A 17,665-nucleotide genomic window follows, 5' to 3' on the forward strand; every position below is an offset into this window, starting at 1 on the left:
TTTTCACCTATACTTGAGCCATTGAGCTGACAGCCAAACTAATCCCAAGGCAGTCTCCTGACTTGTCACCAAAGCTGTCCAGGAGCAATCGCAGGCATGAGTGCTGAAGAAAGTGGCATCTGCCTCATTGTCCCTGGCCTCCAACAACTCCAACCCTATAATGTTGTTTAATAGTAAATCGAAAGATAATGGAGAGCCAGCAGGAGAGTATCAGAGCAATTAGACACTCGGACAACTCTGTTGAGAGCAAAACCAGTCGTCTTTGAGATGTGAACTATTTTGAACCAATATCACAAATACAGGATAGAGGAGGACTGTCTTGATAGCAGTTGAAAATGGAAAGAGCCTCCAAATTTCAGGGCGTTCATACGTGGCAACAATGTGATGTAGCTGTTAAAACAAAAAAAGCTGGCGTGACAGTCACCCTCTGCTCTGAACTGAAGAAGTTACACGTAGAATTTGTTTCCGGTTTGGGATGTTACCACACACACACACACACACACACACACACACACACAAACAACCCCCTACCCCCAACCCCCTGAGCAAAAAAAAAAAAAAAAAAAAAAAAAACTAGAAATTCTATTTTGGAAGGAAGATCGTACTGAATGTGCTAAGTTTTTTCCCAATTCTAATCTGTGCTTTTTATAAGGCTGATTGGAGAAGATAGAATTAAACCCTCTGATATAACTCATCTGTGTTATGCCAGGTTCTCACTGCAAAGAATTATTAAATTTCATAGGATCTTGTTTGACCCAAATAATATCCAAATCTGTGCAATAATAAGTGGTGTGATAACAGGATTCCACCGCAGTTCCCTTGGTGGTGTGGAGAAACTGTCCTGCTTTCTCTTGCGGAGCATCGCAGAGAGTTCAGGATTACTTGAGACAAGATAAATAGCATGCAAGAGAGAGTACCTTGATCAGTGCGTCCGTCATGAAGGGTGGAAATGGGGATGCCTGGGCCTGTGTGCAGGATGAAAACAAAATCATGGCTTAGTGTTAAAATAACACTTTGTTTTCAAGACGGGCTGCTGGTAGTATTTGTGATTAGTGTCAAGTGCCAGTACATCTTTTAATTCTGCAGCTATTTTTTTCCCCATAGAGAAGAAAACATCACTTTTAAGTTACATTTAAACAATACATGAGATCAAAGCCCACTCAAAGAACAGCTGTGAGAGAGGCCTCGCCTGTGCACTTTTCCAAGACTAATCCTGAATCGTTAATATCTAATTACACAAATGCACCCCAGAAGCTGCAGTGACAAATGGCCTTCTGGGAAGATGTCATGCTGTATTGGGCCAGTTTTGGCTGTGTCTTTATTATCAAACAACCTTCACCAGTACCCAGATTGTATTTTCAATCTGGTTTCTTGGTTCAATGTTCAGCTTATTGAGATGGGTAAAATCTAGTATTTCTTCCATGTGGTAATACAGGCAGAAATCTATATGAGATACACTTCCTTTTAAAATATGCTGTGGCAGGTCCCTGGGAAGCAGTCCTGGAAGGAGGTTTGTGGGGGTGGTATTGGGATGCACACTTGTGGGGGAAGAGGAGGAAGAATGGGGCAGGGGAGGAAGGTAGATGTCACTGCTGTCACATAGAGACTCCTAGATGGCTTGTAGAATTGTCTCCAATGTGGCAACAAGGCCGGCCTTTACCCCCTAGCATGGAGCAGTCATTGGATGTGGCCTGGGAGAAGAGAAAACTCCAGTGTGTTGGGGAGAGTTAGTGTTAGGGGGCTGTTCAGCTGTAAGCTGTCAGCCACTAGCACTCTCATAGCTGAAGAAATGACTGAGTCAGTCCTGAAGATAGGGATGAAGGGATCTGGCTGGCACACCAGTGTCCACTACATATTCCAACATGCATTCAGCTTCTCTATGCAGAAACTGGCCATTTTTAGCAAGATATACAAATAATTAAAAACGAATTATTCCTTACTTGAAATACAGGATCAAATAATGTCTGGAAATAAATCTTTTAAGCATAAATTTGCTCCGTCAGTAGGTTAAAAGCAACAAATGTGGAGGTTGGAGGTACATGTTCATTTGCCCCCCCCCAAGATAGGGTGAGGATGCTACCTTCTATGTGGAGGGAACCCATTAGAGTAGCATGCTTGGCCCATGCAAAGCAGAGGAGAAATGAATTTTTTGTAGAGTTCTGAGAAGACTTGGGTATGAGTAGCTCCTTCTGTCTTGCTTCTGGCATCTTTCTGCCTGCAGAGAACATGCTTTTGATCTGTTCCTCGGTGCTGTACCTGTGCCAGTGCCAAGCCCCATGGAGGAAGATGGTGGCTGCCCTGTCATACCCGTATTTGTGTAAATATAATTCTGGGATGCAATATTGGGAAACCACACAGCTTTACCACATTTTCCAACTAGCCTTTACAAGTAATAAAGATAATATTTTGGTTTCCTGCTTGAATCCTAGTCTAATTTGGAAATGAGGAAGAAGGATAGTATTTATTAGGCTCCCTCAAGACCCAAAAGTTCCTGTGTGGAATCTCAGAATTTTATAGAATGTTATTGCAGAGATTTTCATTTTGGCCAGTTTTTCATCAAAGTTATGAAAAAGGACAAACACACATATTATATATTCAGCCAGAGTGCAAAGAAATGAGACATGAATATAAATTTCTAGAGTCTAATCAACCAGCATCTACCCTGTGGAATTTTCGTGGGTGTGTAGTTTCAATAACGGAAACTTGCACTTTTTTTTTTTTTTTTTTTTGCCTAAAAAATGAGATAAATAAATGACTGACTGCATTTGACACTGGACGGAAGGTGTGATCCTAGTGGCCTAAACATCAATCCTTGAGGAGCCTACCTTGCATGCTTTTGTTCCATCAGCATCATCGATATGATTTTACCTGTTTTGATCCTATCATCTGGGACTTACTAACCATCCCTCGGGAGAGTTTGAAGTTACATAATGAGGCTTTACTCTTAGTCCCGAAGGGAAAGATTTCAAGGTTTTTCCTATGATGGCGCAGTGACTCATTTTACTGGAGCTTCAAAAACACCAGACGATGTGATGCTTCCCACACAGTATATTTTTTGCTAAATGGGAAATTACCATACTGCCGAGGAAGAGTGAGTGGTGGAAAAGTCAGGCGATTCAAGTTCTAGAAAGGACTCTTCCACCAACTTTTGATGAGAGCTTAGGCTTTTATTCTTCATCTCTTCAGTGGGCACACAGGCTCAAGTATATATTAGGAAGACAAACTAATATAAAATGTGAGATAGTGCCTTCCAAAAACATTAAAGCATTATAGAAATGCAGAATGCATACACATATAAATGCATGGATGTAAATGTAGTGTCACTGATGCATTCATCAGCAAATACATCAGTATAAAACCAGTTTTTTGGTAGACTTTGCAAGGGACGGCAATATTACCTCATATCTATGTTAATTCCACAAGCATTGAATGTCTATTATGTATTAGACATTCTTCTTGGTCTTAGAAATACAAAGATTAAAAGAAAGTAGCCCCTGCCTTCCAGAAGAAAAAGATAGATAAACAGATGACTCAGTATGGTTAGCTCAATGATACTATGTGCCTGGCATGTAAGCTTTCAATCTATGTTGCATAAATACATAGCTTAGGTTGAAAAATGTTGCATAGAACTTGAGAGGGACGTTTAATGCATACCTTTAAATGTCAGTAACCACAATCAGCACATATGGTCATGAACAACAATCTCTTGACATTTCAAAGATGCCACTGACCAAACATTTTATGAAAGTGTTATTTCAAACTGACATCTTTGTGCTATCTTGAAGGGAGCATTTGGGTTAAAATGCTTATTCATGTCCACATAGTCAAATGAGCTGCAGCTCAGGTTCAGGGGCCAGGTGGCTGGACTGAGGGAAGTGGCATGTTAGGGTAGCCTTCACTCTGGTTCCCTTTATGGGATCTTCAGGCCTCTGCAACTGAACCGGGATATCAAGCAGCCAAAGATTCCATTTGTTCTTTAAGCCACATACCCCCACCAGGGGAGCTGATACTAAAATAGGAGGGTAGTATACATTTTGTAATACCTTTTTCCAAGTACTCTAACTCCCAGCTCCAAATTAGGAATAAGCTGGGGGAGGTGACAGAGATTGGAGAATTAGAGATTCCCAAGTCAGTTTTCCAAATCTCCATAATGACTTAGACACCAACATATTTCATTGATCTATATTGGCCTCTTAACCTAACCTGTTTTATTGTTTGCCACATGCTCAAGATATAGATAAAAGGTTGTGCATAAAATAAAATTGTATGGGTAGAAATTATTCATTAAATGTACGTATGTCCTAAACAATCAGGAAATGTTTCGTAGATTTTCTTACTTATGGCTTGTTATATTTGAATGTATTACTCACGATGTTTTCCAAATTTAGAAAGGACATCTTGAGTGACAAAGGTTCATTTTCTATCCCCATTGAAATTACAGTTTGAGGAATGATTGACCTCCGAGGTGGGGATCTCAGGTTTCTAAGCCTTTGTCCATTCCCCCGGCTATGAGAGTTTGATATTTCTCTGGGAGAAGGGGGCAGAGAGTCCAGCAACCATTTTATCAGAGAACATTTCTTTTATTGCTATTGCTCAAATCCTGTGAAGCCTAGCTGATAGGTTGCCTCTGCATGCAATCTTAGTGCTGTGGAATGCGGTGGTTGAGAGCATGGGACTTAGAGGCAACAGACCCTTGCTTCAATCCTGGCTGATGCTTAGCCGCAGTGTGGACCTTTGGCAAGTTACTCTGTTTCCCCGAGCTCTGTTTCCTCAGCTGCAAAAAAGTGAAGATAATAATACCCTCCTATCCTCCTTTCATTTCTTTTCTATAAACACAAGATAAGATTCTTACATATAACAAGTGCTCATTAACTGTAGCTAAGAATTGATCAGATAGAGGTGAGGAGGATGACAACAATGCCCGTGGGGATGGTGTGCTTGTGTGAGGTCCGTTACCTACCATAGCAGACAAGTGCATAGTACTTGGCGTAGTCGCTGAAACTTGCTGTGTAATATTGGCACCTTTCTTTCCTTAGATGGCAAGTAACACACTTCTTGCTTGGAGGATAGCTTCCAATGCTAATTCTAGAGGGAAATGAAAATAAAACTAAGCTGAAATTTTGAGATTGTATTTATCAAAATGTACTACTCCATGTAAAGTGACTAATTTACATATTGACATCAAACCCACTCTATTTTTCTGTTGCCAATATCATTTAAAGTAAAGGGGAATCACAGTATTTTGATGTAGCTTGATTTTTGATCCATCTTTGCCTTAATAGGCACAAACCTTGAGGAAGAAGCCCTATGTGGTTTCCCTGGAGTGGGAGAAATATCTAACACCTCAAATGGCAGTGAGGTAGTCATTTCCCATAACCATTCATCTTTTACACTTTACAAAGTGCTTGGGAATGCATAGTTCTTCATCTTCCTATCTCTCTGTTTCCACCCCATGGCAAAACATAGAAGGAAAATCTGGCAGTATTACCAAGAAAGAGTCCCTGTTCTTACCATATATCAGGAAGGGTAAATTAATAATAGGCAAATTAGAAATAAGAAATGACAATTCTAAGTGCCTCCTGTGCCTTCATTCCTTTCAGCAGGAAATTTGGGCTCGTGGAAGCTCAGGCTAGGAATGCCCCCTCCACACAGTCTACACAAGCCAATCTGTCCTGCCCACATTGCCCCCACACTCACTCTGCAGAGTCATCTGTGTGGTTCCTGAACAGAGCGATTGGCTTCAATACACAAACTCAGGGACCTTATCCTACACCCTCAGAATCAGAATTCCATGTGGAGGAGTTTAGATGATGTCATGCCAGGGTCTGGACAGGTCAGGACCCCATGGTGGCTGTCAGGGTCTCCTGTGCCACCTCTGAGTTTCTTCTGCTGCTGTCCCTGACTTTGCCTTGGGCATGGCAGAGAGTGGCCAGGCCAGAGACATTGCTGGACCCAGAGAGTGATTCTTCTTCACGCATAAAGTAAGATCACGATCCAGGAGGGAACAGAGAAATATGACAGAGGGCAAATTTATTTCCTCTGTTAGGGTTAGTATGTTAGCGTATGTCCCTATTTGGGTGTGACCTTGGAAACATTAGGCAGGCAGTTAACAGCAAGGGCTCAGAGATCAGCATGCCCAGGTACAAATCCTGGCTCCAACAACATTACCTGCCTCATAGTGCTGTAGGAATTAAATGAAATTACATATGTCAGTCAGATTAAAAGGTGCCTGGCATATAATAGACTACTGGCATGTAGTAACTATCGCTTTCCTTTCCACATCCAGAAAGGGCTGTCGAGGGCACCATTTCAGTCATCAAGGGGACAACTGGACTGAATTTAAGCACTAATATAGGGACAGGGATGGGTGGTGCCAAAGTGAGCCAGAGTGAAGGAAATCACATATTATCAGAATAAAAACAATGCCTGGTTCATACTGGGTATTCAGCAAATGTGTGTTAAATAAAGAAATGTCCTCAATTTAACTATATGTAGTTAAAGTGTTTAGTACCAAAATAGTATTTAGTATTTATATGAGCATTAGAATTTCTTGTTTTTTCCTTTTGAAAACAAATACTTTGAATTGGCTAACATTTTGAGAGTGTGTGTTTTTTATACTGATGTAGTATACAACATTCTCCAAATGTTTTCTCTCAATTCATAAATAATTTTTATTACGTGCCACAATTTAAAAATATTTTCCATCTCCTGGAGATGATGACTTTTTATATTAAAATGTCAATATACAGAAATAACAGAATGAATGGACATAAATTACCTGTAGATGTTTCTTCTTCCAGGGTAATCTTCAAATTCATTGCTAGAATAAAACCTGAAAATATATTCAGAAATTATTAAGTATTGATAAATAAGTGATAATAGAATTGTTAGTATTAATACTAATATAGTATCAATATAGGTAAGCATTCATCTAATGAAACTATTTATTAATTGGTGCTTAGGTACACAAATAACTGCTGTTAATAACCTGAACTTTGCGTGTTTATTCTGACTTCGAAATCATCAGAGGAAGATTCAATTATGCTGAATACTGTTTTTATTACAGGTATATTATATTCTGATTCATTATGAGCCATGCAAATTAACTAGGAAATTGTATTAATATCATACTTTGCCTTTTCCATGATTAAGAACAGTTTACCTGTTTCTCTGTACTATGTTATTTAATTTTATCTGTGATTCTGAACATACCTTGAATTTATTTTATAGAAACCCTGTCAATAGATAGGTTTGCTACAAATTGAGGATATCACACTGGATACCACACACAGGGCATGTAAATTTAGCCAAATGTAAAACAAGTCAGAAGAGAACATGCTTGTTACTTAAGTATCCAGGTTCTGATTCTAACCTGTCTTAAAATAGCCATGAAGTGGGAAATTCAGTTTCGTGACATGGTTTTCACTCTGCTGTATGTTCATCTGAGTATCAGAAACTGTCATTATTCTCCCCCCACGAATGTGAAAAGTTTGGGATAACTGAAATTTGATTGAATTCTCAGGACAATTAGGCAGTCCAGTTCTCACTCTGTCCTAGGTATCTTGAAAATCTTATTAGCACCAAGTAGAAGAAAAAAGCAATGGAATACAACTTGTTTATAGCACCAAATTTATCTCCCAAACTAACACCTTTCTATGCATCTTTAGTAACTTTGCGTGACTCCCATCATCCCTTTCCCTTGCCCTCCCCACATAATCTCAAACAATCTGTGAATAAAGGACTCAGGATCTTTCCCCAGCAGCCCCCTGCCGCTTCCTTGTTATGTGGAAGCTTCCCTGATTGTCTCCCTCTCTAACCTTTGCAGCTGGGTCCAGTTTGTCTCTTTTCTCTCTGTTTTCCCAGACAGTCTCCCTTCGCCAGTCCTGTTTAGCCTCCATCTGTCTTTACTGTCTATTCTGCTCTCTCTTCCATTTAGATAATGTGTGTTGAACTCCTCTGTGTCAGGCGCTGTGCTAAGTGCTAAGGACGCAAACAAAGAAGGAGGTGCAGTTTTGTCCTCAGTGCATCTACTGCATTGCCACTATTCTAGTCCAAGTCTCTTATGACCGGAGCTAGGGCTCTCCGCCTTCAGTTTTTCCCCACCTCCTCAACACATCATGTCTGAAACGAATCTCCCACCAGTTTTGAGCATGTCCCTTCCCTTTACTCTAGTGATTTTAATGGCTGCTCCAAAGAAAGTCCAAACACCTTTACCCTCCTTTCAAAGAATTCCAAAGATTGATAATAGATTTCTGACAGGCTTTTATTCCATGAGCCTGGACTAATGGTCCTCACCTTTTTGCTCCTAGAATTTCAGCTAATAGCGGGCAGATTTTCAGCACTAAGAGAGGATCCCTAGATGCAGATTGTATTAGAAATTATAGAAAGAAAGTATACTTTTGTGATTAGAGCAGTTTTATCATAAATGATTATTTGAAGATGGTTTATTTAAATAGTAAGCAGAATGGACTGAAGAGGAAAGAACTGTAAGAAAGCAGTCCTATGTTCAGGTTAACAATAACAGCCTTAGATTTAATGCTTTAGGATTGAATCTTAGTCTGCTACTAACTAACTGTGGCCTTTGGCCAAGTTAATTAAATTTTATGAGTATCCCTTTTCTCATCTGCAAACTTAGGATAACCATTTCTACTTTACAGTATCTGGTACACAGTAATTGCTCCATAAATGATAGCTGTTATAAATAATAATGTTCAACTTATATAACAATGAATCACTACAAAAGATGCTCCATATCTATGGGCTGCCCTCCAGGGAATTTTGAAACTTGCTCATTGCTTCAAGTGCTGAAGGGTAAAATTTGCCTTTAGAACCAGTTATTATCTTAAAATTTGTATACTTTTTATATAATTACCTACCAAATATCAGAAGAGAAATTATCACCTACTGAAGACTTTTTTCCAAAAGAAAATCATTTTGACTAGTTATTTAAAATGTACAATTGTAAATGAACTCACAACTGTCTGAATTATAGAGTAACAAAAATCTTCTTAACTAAGAGAGTTGGTACAGTATCATTTACGTCCATCGGTGCCAATTAAAACCTGAATGGTGCATCGCGCTTCGTGCAATACTTACAGTGAATCCTGTGTTACTCTGAATATATTTATGGCCTCCCACTTGCCACTTGTAATTTGAATAGCATTTTCCTATAAAAAGACAAACATTATGTTGTGTGAAACCGAGCGTTATTTGAGCAACCTCAAGTGAATGATCTTTGAGGAGATAAATCTTGGAAGGAACGTACCACAGTGTCTTTGATATAGTGAATATGTTTGTAGCCATCCTTGTCACTAAATATTTTGTAGTATGAAATGGCATCATAGCTGAAAACTGGTGTTGAAACAAAGAACTGAAAAAAATTAACAGAGGTTATGTTCAAAAGACAAACCAAACTAAAACCATAGATTTTGTTTTAATATATAAAAGCGATTTATGGTCATAGTTAGAGGAATCAGAATGTCTTGCCTCCTCTGTCTTCTGTCATTCACATCTGGAATCTCATTCTTTCAGATAAACAGCTTATGTAGTGATTCTAACAGGCACTTGAACATCCCAACCACTGCTTGGCTGCTACTGCATACCCCTGGATTCATGATGCTTAATTTGATTAAATTTCTAAGTCGAAGGTTATGTGGTTTGAAACGGAGTTGGAAGAATCACAAACGAATGTTGATATTTAACCAAACCAAACTTCAAATGAGGTATTTGACCACAGTCTGATGCTCGTTAAGACTTATACCTCTTTTAATTCTTGATTTGTCTGATGCCAAGCACCTAATACCAATCATTCAATGAAGACATTTTGAAGATGAAAAGATCATGACTTGCCAGCCACAGTTTTTAATGGTGAGGAGGGGCTTCTGGACTTGAGAGAAAAAGGTTGCCTACGTTGGGAGAGGTTTACTCCTTGAGCACAAGAAGCAGACTGCAGACTGTCCTCAATGCCCTAGTTTGACCTCTAACAGGTAACCCCACGCAGAACTTGCTGGGAACCACTTAACTACCTAAGGCACGCTAGGCTCTTTAGTGTGCCTTGAAACAGAACAAGTCACACTTCAACATTCTAAATGATAGAGATAACTGAAATTCTGCAAATGTTCTTACACTAAATTTTTGAAAATAGTTTCATACATTTCCCATTAAAAAATTAATTGGCTTGTCTTACATTTGCTGACTTTTCTTTCTCCATTGTTTGGTGAAATGATGGCAAATCATTAAAAGAATTACATGAGGAAAGAGCTACTCTACATCATGCAGAGCAAATTTAAAGCCAGCTCGCTCTAGTTGGTATCCCTCCACATGAGAACTGCATCAAGCAACAGCAACAAAAAGCTACCAGTATCTTTTAGCTAAAATACCTATCCTGGTGAGACCTAACGTGAGACCCATTGTGGAGCAAGAAGAGAGCGGGGGAAGTCACTGTAGGCTCCTTTAATGATGATCCCATATTTGATGCCTTTTTGATACAACTGATCATTATTTCTCATGAAATAATTATAATCATGTGACATTAAAATACAACTTATTTGATGTGATGTCTGTAATGGACTAAGTTCCCCCAAAATTCATGTCCACGTGGAGCCACAGAATGTGACCATTTTGGAAATGGGGTCTTTGCAGATGTGATCAAGGTAGAAATTGAAGATGTGCTCATACTGGATTAAAGTGGGCCCTAACTCTAACGACTGGTGTCCTCATAGGAGGGGAAGACACAAAGAGACACTGAGAGATACAGGGAAGAAGGCTATGTGAAGACAGAAGTAGGGATTAAAGTGACACAGCTGTGAACCAAAGAATGCCCAGGGATTTCTAGGAGCCATGAGAAGCCAGAAGAGACAGGGAGGATTCTTCTCTTGAGCCTTCCTAGGGAGCATGGCTCTGCTGACACCATGATTTCTGACTTCCAGCTTTCAGAATGACGAGAGAATAAATTTCTGTTGTTTTAAGCCACAAAGTTTGCCATAACTTATAGCAGCCCTAGGAAACAAATACAGTACCCTAAGTCTTACCACATTTACCTAGAATCAATAAATCAGTTAAATCAAATAAGCAAAAGGCCATTAACCTGAGGCTGTCTCTATAATTTGAGTTCCTATATAATGAAACACAACCTTAGTACGTATACAATCCAAAACCTAACTACAAGTCCAGCAAAAGGGTTTCAGCCAATCATAGGCAGCCATCATATCACACCACATCCAAATAAGGTAGATGCCTCATGGCTCTATGACCCAATAAGGCTGATTCCTAGTGTAGCCAACCAGTGATTTATCTACCTTGCTTCTGTGTTTGGCCTATAAAAGGTGGCAGCTCACATTGCTGGACAGAACTCTCAGAACCTCTTCTGGTTCTGAGTGCTGCCTGATTTATGAATTGTTTGTGTTCAAATAAACTCTACTACTTTTAACTTGTCTAAAGTTTTTCTTTAAAATGAAAAAATGCAATAACGAGAAACAGCTGCCTCCTTACATGATTCCTGCGTTAGTTTCATTAATAATAAGACCAACCTTGGTAGGCTTTTGCATATTGAGACTAATGCTTCCAAGTGAAATTTATAACCAAGAGGCCCAGGAATAGAACACTCTGATTAGCAATTTTGTGGGTAGAATTTTATTACTATAAGTGTTTGACAAAATCCTTCTTTCATTTCAGAATGAAATTTCACCCTCTTATCTAAATGATAATAAACATACTAGTAACCTCTTTCAATGTCTCCTCTGTTTTTTTTAATGGAGTTTCATTCTTGTTGCCCAGGCTGGAGTGCAAAGAGCATGGTCTTGGCTCATCACAATCTCCATCTCGCGGGTGCAAGTGATTCTCCTGCCTCAGCCTCCCAAGTAGCTAGGATTACAGGCATGCACCACCATGCCCAGCTAATTTATAGTTGGTCAGGCTGACCTCAGGTGATCCACCTACCTTGGCCTCCCAAAGTGCTGGGATTACAGGTGTGAGCCACTGCACCCAGCCTATGTCTCCTTCTTATTCCTCGTTGTGAAACACAAAATTTGGTTCTACATTGCCTTAATTACTAAAATGAAACCTGAGTCACAACATTTTTTAAGGTACCACAGTAAAAAGAAAAATTGTCTGCAAGCCTGCAGTCAGTTAGTAAAGGACTTTTGAAGGAGCTTTGTTCTAGATTAAAACTTAACATCTCATTTTTATTGAAAATAAAAAAAAAAAACAGGGCAGAGCATTATGTTTTAAGATATTAGAATCAGGCAAACAGGAAGAATATTTCTGATAAGCAAGGACTGTTATCTTCTCCCCTTTCATTGCACACATTGAAGACAGCTGCTTTAGATGAACAGGTAACTTGGGTGAGGTAAAGAGAGTGTGAAATATGTCCACATTCATTTTGCTAGAGCTAGGCCCATAAAGTGTTCCGAGTTAAGTGCTTCTTGCAAGTCATACCTGGACCCTAGATAAGCACCCACATTAAGTTGTCCTCAGTTTTAATGAGGCCCTTACACTGGTTTCTTTATCATGCTTAGATTTTTTGATAGATTACTCATCTCTATATGAAGTGCAAAGCCATTTAAAATATTTTACCTGGAAGGTGAGATTATTTACTGCCATGTAATATCTTGCCATAGCTGTTAAATGACCTAAAGCGGATGCCCTAAACTGAGTGCACATTCAATCAAAAGCACAAGCTTTCAAGCATCAAGAAGAAAATTCATTTTTTTTGAACCAAGGGATTTTGCCAGCTGCCTAAAGAAGGTGTAGTGTGTTGCTTAAATTATTTTAAAATAATTGGTGTGACTTTGCAGTCTAAGCATAATGCCTTCAGTGCTTGTTCTCCAAATTTAAGGAACTAAGCACTAGGTTCCTTTGATTAACTCTTCACTTTTCTGTCTGTTCTCTACAGAGCAAAAAAACAAAACAAAACAAAACAAAAAATGTTTCAAAAGCAAGTTTGTTGTTATTTTTCCTGATTAAATACCAAAAAAGAAGTTAGGTTTTTAATCCTAAATTAAGAGACTGGATGTGCCAGTGCTGGAGGGAAAAAGTGGTAAGTAAAGTTCTCAGCAAACCTATTTGCTAGTTCTGTGCCTGCAACTAACAGACCAGTTACTTTTAACTAGACATTTAATCTCCCTTTTCTAATTCATTAGGTGATTTCTGAGAGTCTTCTTCCATTTTAAATATCTCTGACAAGTTCAAAAGAAACCACATATCAAAAATAGCTTTTAAAATTTATATTAATATGACTAGCATGTATACTTTATCTAAAGACCCTATAAATGTTACTTGAACGAATGTCTGAAATACATACACATTTCTAGTTTTTTTCTGGTTAATTTTATTAAGCCACTAGTTTCATTATAGGTCAAAGGAAGCTATTAAATATACAATATATTATTACATATGAGTTATGGCTATACAAAATTGTGGCCAGACTTTTTCAAAAGGCATGTCAGAACTTACAAAAGCTAATTAATAATCTATTTAAAGCAGGTGTCTTGGGAGAGTGTAAACTTAAACTCTTGAAAACAATCATTGCAAATAATTTTTGATAATTTGTCTTCTGGAATTTAGAAGTTTTACTGACTACTGAATACATGTGAAGAGATTGAGATTAGTATATAAAAATAAGTTGCTCCCAATAGAATTATAAAACTATGAATATTAAAATGATCTGGCACAAAAATCACAAGTCCCAGATAAGTAACTCATTTACTCTCTAGATTTAGTTGGGAATGACTTTTGATTTAATACGAGGACCTCATCTTCTCCCAAAGGAGAGGTATGCGCCCGCACTGAGGGTATTTTTTTAAAAAAGTTCTTCAGCTGGACTGGGCACGGTGGCTCATGCCATTTAGTTGGGAATGACTTTTGATTTAGTGTAAGGACCTCATCTTCTCTCAAAGGAGGCATATGTGCCTCCACTGAGGGTATTTTGTTTGTTTGTTTGTTTGATTGATTTTGAGATGGAGTCTCGCTCTGTCGCCCAGGCGGGAGTGCAGTGGCACGATCTGGGCTCACTGCAAGCTCCGCCTCCCGGGTTCACGCCATTCTCCTGCCTCAGCCTCCAGAGTAGTGGGACTACAGGCGCCCATCACCATGCCCGACTATTTCTTTTGTATTTTTAGTAGAGACTGGGTTTCACCGTGTTAGCCAGGACGGTCTCGATCTCCTGACACTGAGGGTATTTTTTTAAAAAGTTCTACAGCTGGGCTGGGGGCGGTGGCTTATGCCTGTAATCCCAACACTTTGGAAGGCCGAGGCGGGCGGATCACGAGGTCAAGAGATTGAAACCATCCTGGCTAACACGGTGAAACCCCGTCTCTACTAAAAATACAAAAATTAGCTGGGCGTGGTGGCGGGTGCCTGCAATCCCGGCTACTCGGGAGGCTGAGGCAGGAGAATCGCTTGAACCCGGGAGGCGGAGCTTGCAGTGAGCGGAGATCACGCCCCTGCACTCCAGCCTGGCGACAGAGTGAGACTCCGTCGCGGGAGGGAAAAAAAAAAGTTTTAAAGCTTTGCAGGCAATTCATTCATTCATTCATTCATTCATTCATTCATTCATTCAGCTCAATTTGATGAGGTTAGTGCAATACAGATTTTTAAATATAAGATGCTGAAGATGCTTATAAATATGAGCTTTCAAAAGATGCATTCTAAAGTGTTTCAGAGTGTTTTGAACACTGCAGCATTTTCAAAATAAATGTGTATAGATGCTCAAGATAATGTCTTTGAAAGGGTTGTTGGTATCATTGCTGATATAATTATAAAATTACATTATTCATATAACTGTATAGTAAATCTAGTTATATTATCATCTTGGAGGACATGACTAAAGAATATTTTCAAGCATTATTTCTTCTCTTCATTCTTTACTAGAAATATTTGTAATGGGAATGGATTGGTAGATTAACTTTTTTTCCTCAAAATTTCAAATACTGATCTAAGAATTACCTTTCTGAAAGGTGAGAGTCAGAGATTCAGATTGATTAAGAATCCATAAAATTGAGAGACTACTTTTCTTTCACTGAATACTACTCTTTTTTCCTGTGATATTTAGCACAGTAGAAAAAGTGAGTTCAAATAGGAGTGGTTTTTTTTTCTGAATTACATACTTATCTTTATTATCTTTTTACCACAGAATGTAATTTACATTTACTGTATATAATAAATAAAGTAACTATTCCCTAGTTAATGAATAAAACTGCAGTATCTTTAATTAAACACAGAGTATAAATTAAACAGCATGTAAGCCAAAATCAACTGGATTCAGAAAAGTGTACAATTAAGAGTTTTTAATATTTGAAGATTATCACTTTATAATTTATCTTTTTCCCAGCCAATTTAAGTTTAAATTTTTATATAATTTATCCTCTTATAATTGATTTCTGACCTTTTTTTTGTCCTTGGATCATGAGCTAATGTGTTAAACCAGGTCTTAAGAGTTTCCTTTTTCATTGCATAATGCGTCCAAATCTTAGAGAAGTAGCCTTTCGTCTTCAAATACTAATTGAATTGAATTTCGTGTTTGTGGTAAGTGGCAGCATCTACTAACCTTTACTTATTCTCTTGTCTTAATTTTTATTCTTCATATATGATATAAAATACAATTGGTATTTACCTCAAGCATCATTTTTACCTTAAAAATCCTCATCAATTATTGAATAAATCTATCCTAAACTTCCAAATATAAATGATCACAAAAAACAAAACACACGTTTTCCTGTTTGTTACCAAATCATTAAATACTGGAAGGAGTATACATATATGAAATTTAGTACATGTTATATGAAATTTAATAAGAGGTAGATTGTCTTTAAATTACAAGGATACCCAATGTATTTATTTTTTTTAGATTCAGATGGCTAGTAATTATTAAGATTATTTTAACAGATCAGGGATTTTGTTTACTTTTGAAAAATGATCTATATTGTATTTGTTTAAAAAGTAATATTAGTTCTAGATATCGAGGATTCAGTTGACAAACTTAAAATTGGAACATGAGGAGTATGAGTTATTTTCAATAGAATTCTAAAAAGATGGACATTGAAATTGTCTGGCACAAAATCACTCAAGAGATCACTACCTATATGTTTTATACCTTGCTATTTTTTCTATGAAAATAAGTAGTGCCAGTTTGGGTACATTGCAAATAGTCCTTTGATAGCTGAGAATCTGTCAAATTTCATTTGAAATTTACATAAGAAAAAGATAGCAAAATCATACTCCACCAGCCCATCCAGTTCTGCTTTCTTCTATATGCTCCTGGGTCTAAAAGACAAAAGATCACATCGAACACAGTATTAGGAGAACATTTTTTTCCTAAATATAATCTGGACATTTGGAAACAGTTAAGCTGCCTGATCAGAGTGTACCATTACTAGTCAACTAACTTATTTGAGTTTAAAAGGACAATATTAAAACTCTCATATAACAGCACTGTTGTATATACATGGGTAATTTTATTGCAGATCCTTAATAATTATGCCTAAACCTTCCATGAGGCAGTGACTTGGAATTATCACAACATCTATGGAGGCCCAGCACAATCCACTTGATGTGGTGTAGGTAAAACAGTGGAGTTTAGGTTAAATTCTTTCTTTTCTGGGTCCCATGAAGTAGCTAAAATTTTAAAATTTGCACTGAATCTTATTTTGGGTTATATTTTAACATAATGTAATTGATTATTTACTGAACAAACATTTAGTAATCCTAAAAGAATGACTAGACTTTTCTAGACAAATAATTAGAAAAAGAAGAACATTCTAGGTAAAATAAATAGCATAGAGACCAGACCAGCTTAGTCACCCAACAGATGGTTCAGTATGGCTGAGTGGAGAGTGACTACAGGAAAGAGTTAGAAGATGAAGGAGAATGCATGTTTATGAGCAAGATCTTGGAGAAACTTTATGGCACCCTAAAAAGTTTCAATTTCTCCTGTTTGGTAAATCTTTTGAAGGTCTTCCAATTCACAATTTGGAAAATAAAATTATGAACATGATGCAGAAGATAAACTAAAAGTGGGTAAGAGGGAAGGAGGTAGAGAGACCAACTGGAAGGCTATTGTAATGTTTGGGAAAAGAATGACAAAGACTCTAATCAAGCTCAAGGCAGTGAGAATGGAACAGAGAAAATGAAGCCATGCATATTGAAAAGTTCAAATCCTCAGAAATAAGTCTGAGAGTTATTGGCAAGTATACCAAAAAACTCTGGTATAGATTAAAATTACCCAAAGTGAATAAGTACAGAGTTGAGACAGACAGGAGGATAATCAGCAGACCATTTCCTCTTTTTGCTAGGGATACGGGTAGGAAATGTATTTCTCAGCCTTCCTTCAGTTGACTGTGGTTATTTGATAAGTTCTAGTCAATGGTGTGTGAACAGAAATGGGTTGCTTTTGGGCCTAACCCATAAAAGCCTCTCTTACATTATCCTTCATTCTTTTCTCCATCCCTCAACTGGATGTTGATGCTCATGTTTGACCAACTTTGGAATAGTGTTGGAAGCCAGTTAGCAGAAATGCCATCACCTGGGTTCCTGAATGACTATATGGAGCAGAGTACACCATTCCCCAACCCCCACCATACCCCACTTACCTGGACTCACTATTGGATGGTTACATGAATGTGCAATAAATTTCTACTGTATTAACCAACTGAATGATTGGAGGTTTTTA

General features: G+C 38.0%; 1 protein-coding gene across 3 annotated transcripts in view; it reads right to left on the minus strand.

The window, feature by feature from the left end:
• FAP (fibroblast activation protein alpha) overlaps positions 1 to 17,665 on the minus strand; it is a 71,650-nt gene that overhangs the window by 23,066 nt on the left and 30,919 nt on the right. The window contains exons 12-17 of one of the 3 annotated variants that reach the window (XM_005573320.4): positions 16,216 to 16,260; positions 9,266 to 9,370; positions 9,097 to 9,167; positions 6,779 to 6,832; positions 4,961 to 5,085; positions 918 to 965 (exon numbers count right to left, since the gene is read on the minus strand). In XM_005573320.4, the coding sequence (XP_005573377.1) occupies positions 918 to 965; positions 4,961 to 5,085; positions 6,779 to 6,832; positions 9,097 to 9,167; positions 9,266 to 9,370; positions 16,216 to 16,260 (448 nt within the window). Of the gene's footprint in view, positions 1 to 917; positions 966 to 4,960; positions 5,086 to 6,778; positions 6,833 to 7,817; positions 7,946 to 9,096; positions 9,168 to 9,265; positions 9,371 to 16,215; positions 16,261 to 17,665 lie in introns of those variants that run through there. The other 2 variants (XM_005573321.4, XM_074009318.1) reach the window with 2 other exon arrangements.

The sequence above is a fragment of the Macaca fascicularis genome, chromosome 12 (assembly GCF_037993035.2).
Source record: "Macaca fascicularis isolate 582-1 chromosome 12, T2T-MFA8v1.1".
In the NCBI taxonomy this organism is placed as follows: Eukaryota; Metazoa; Chordata; class Mammalia; order Primates; family Cercopithecidae; genus Macaca; species Macaca fascicularis.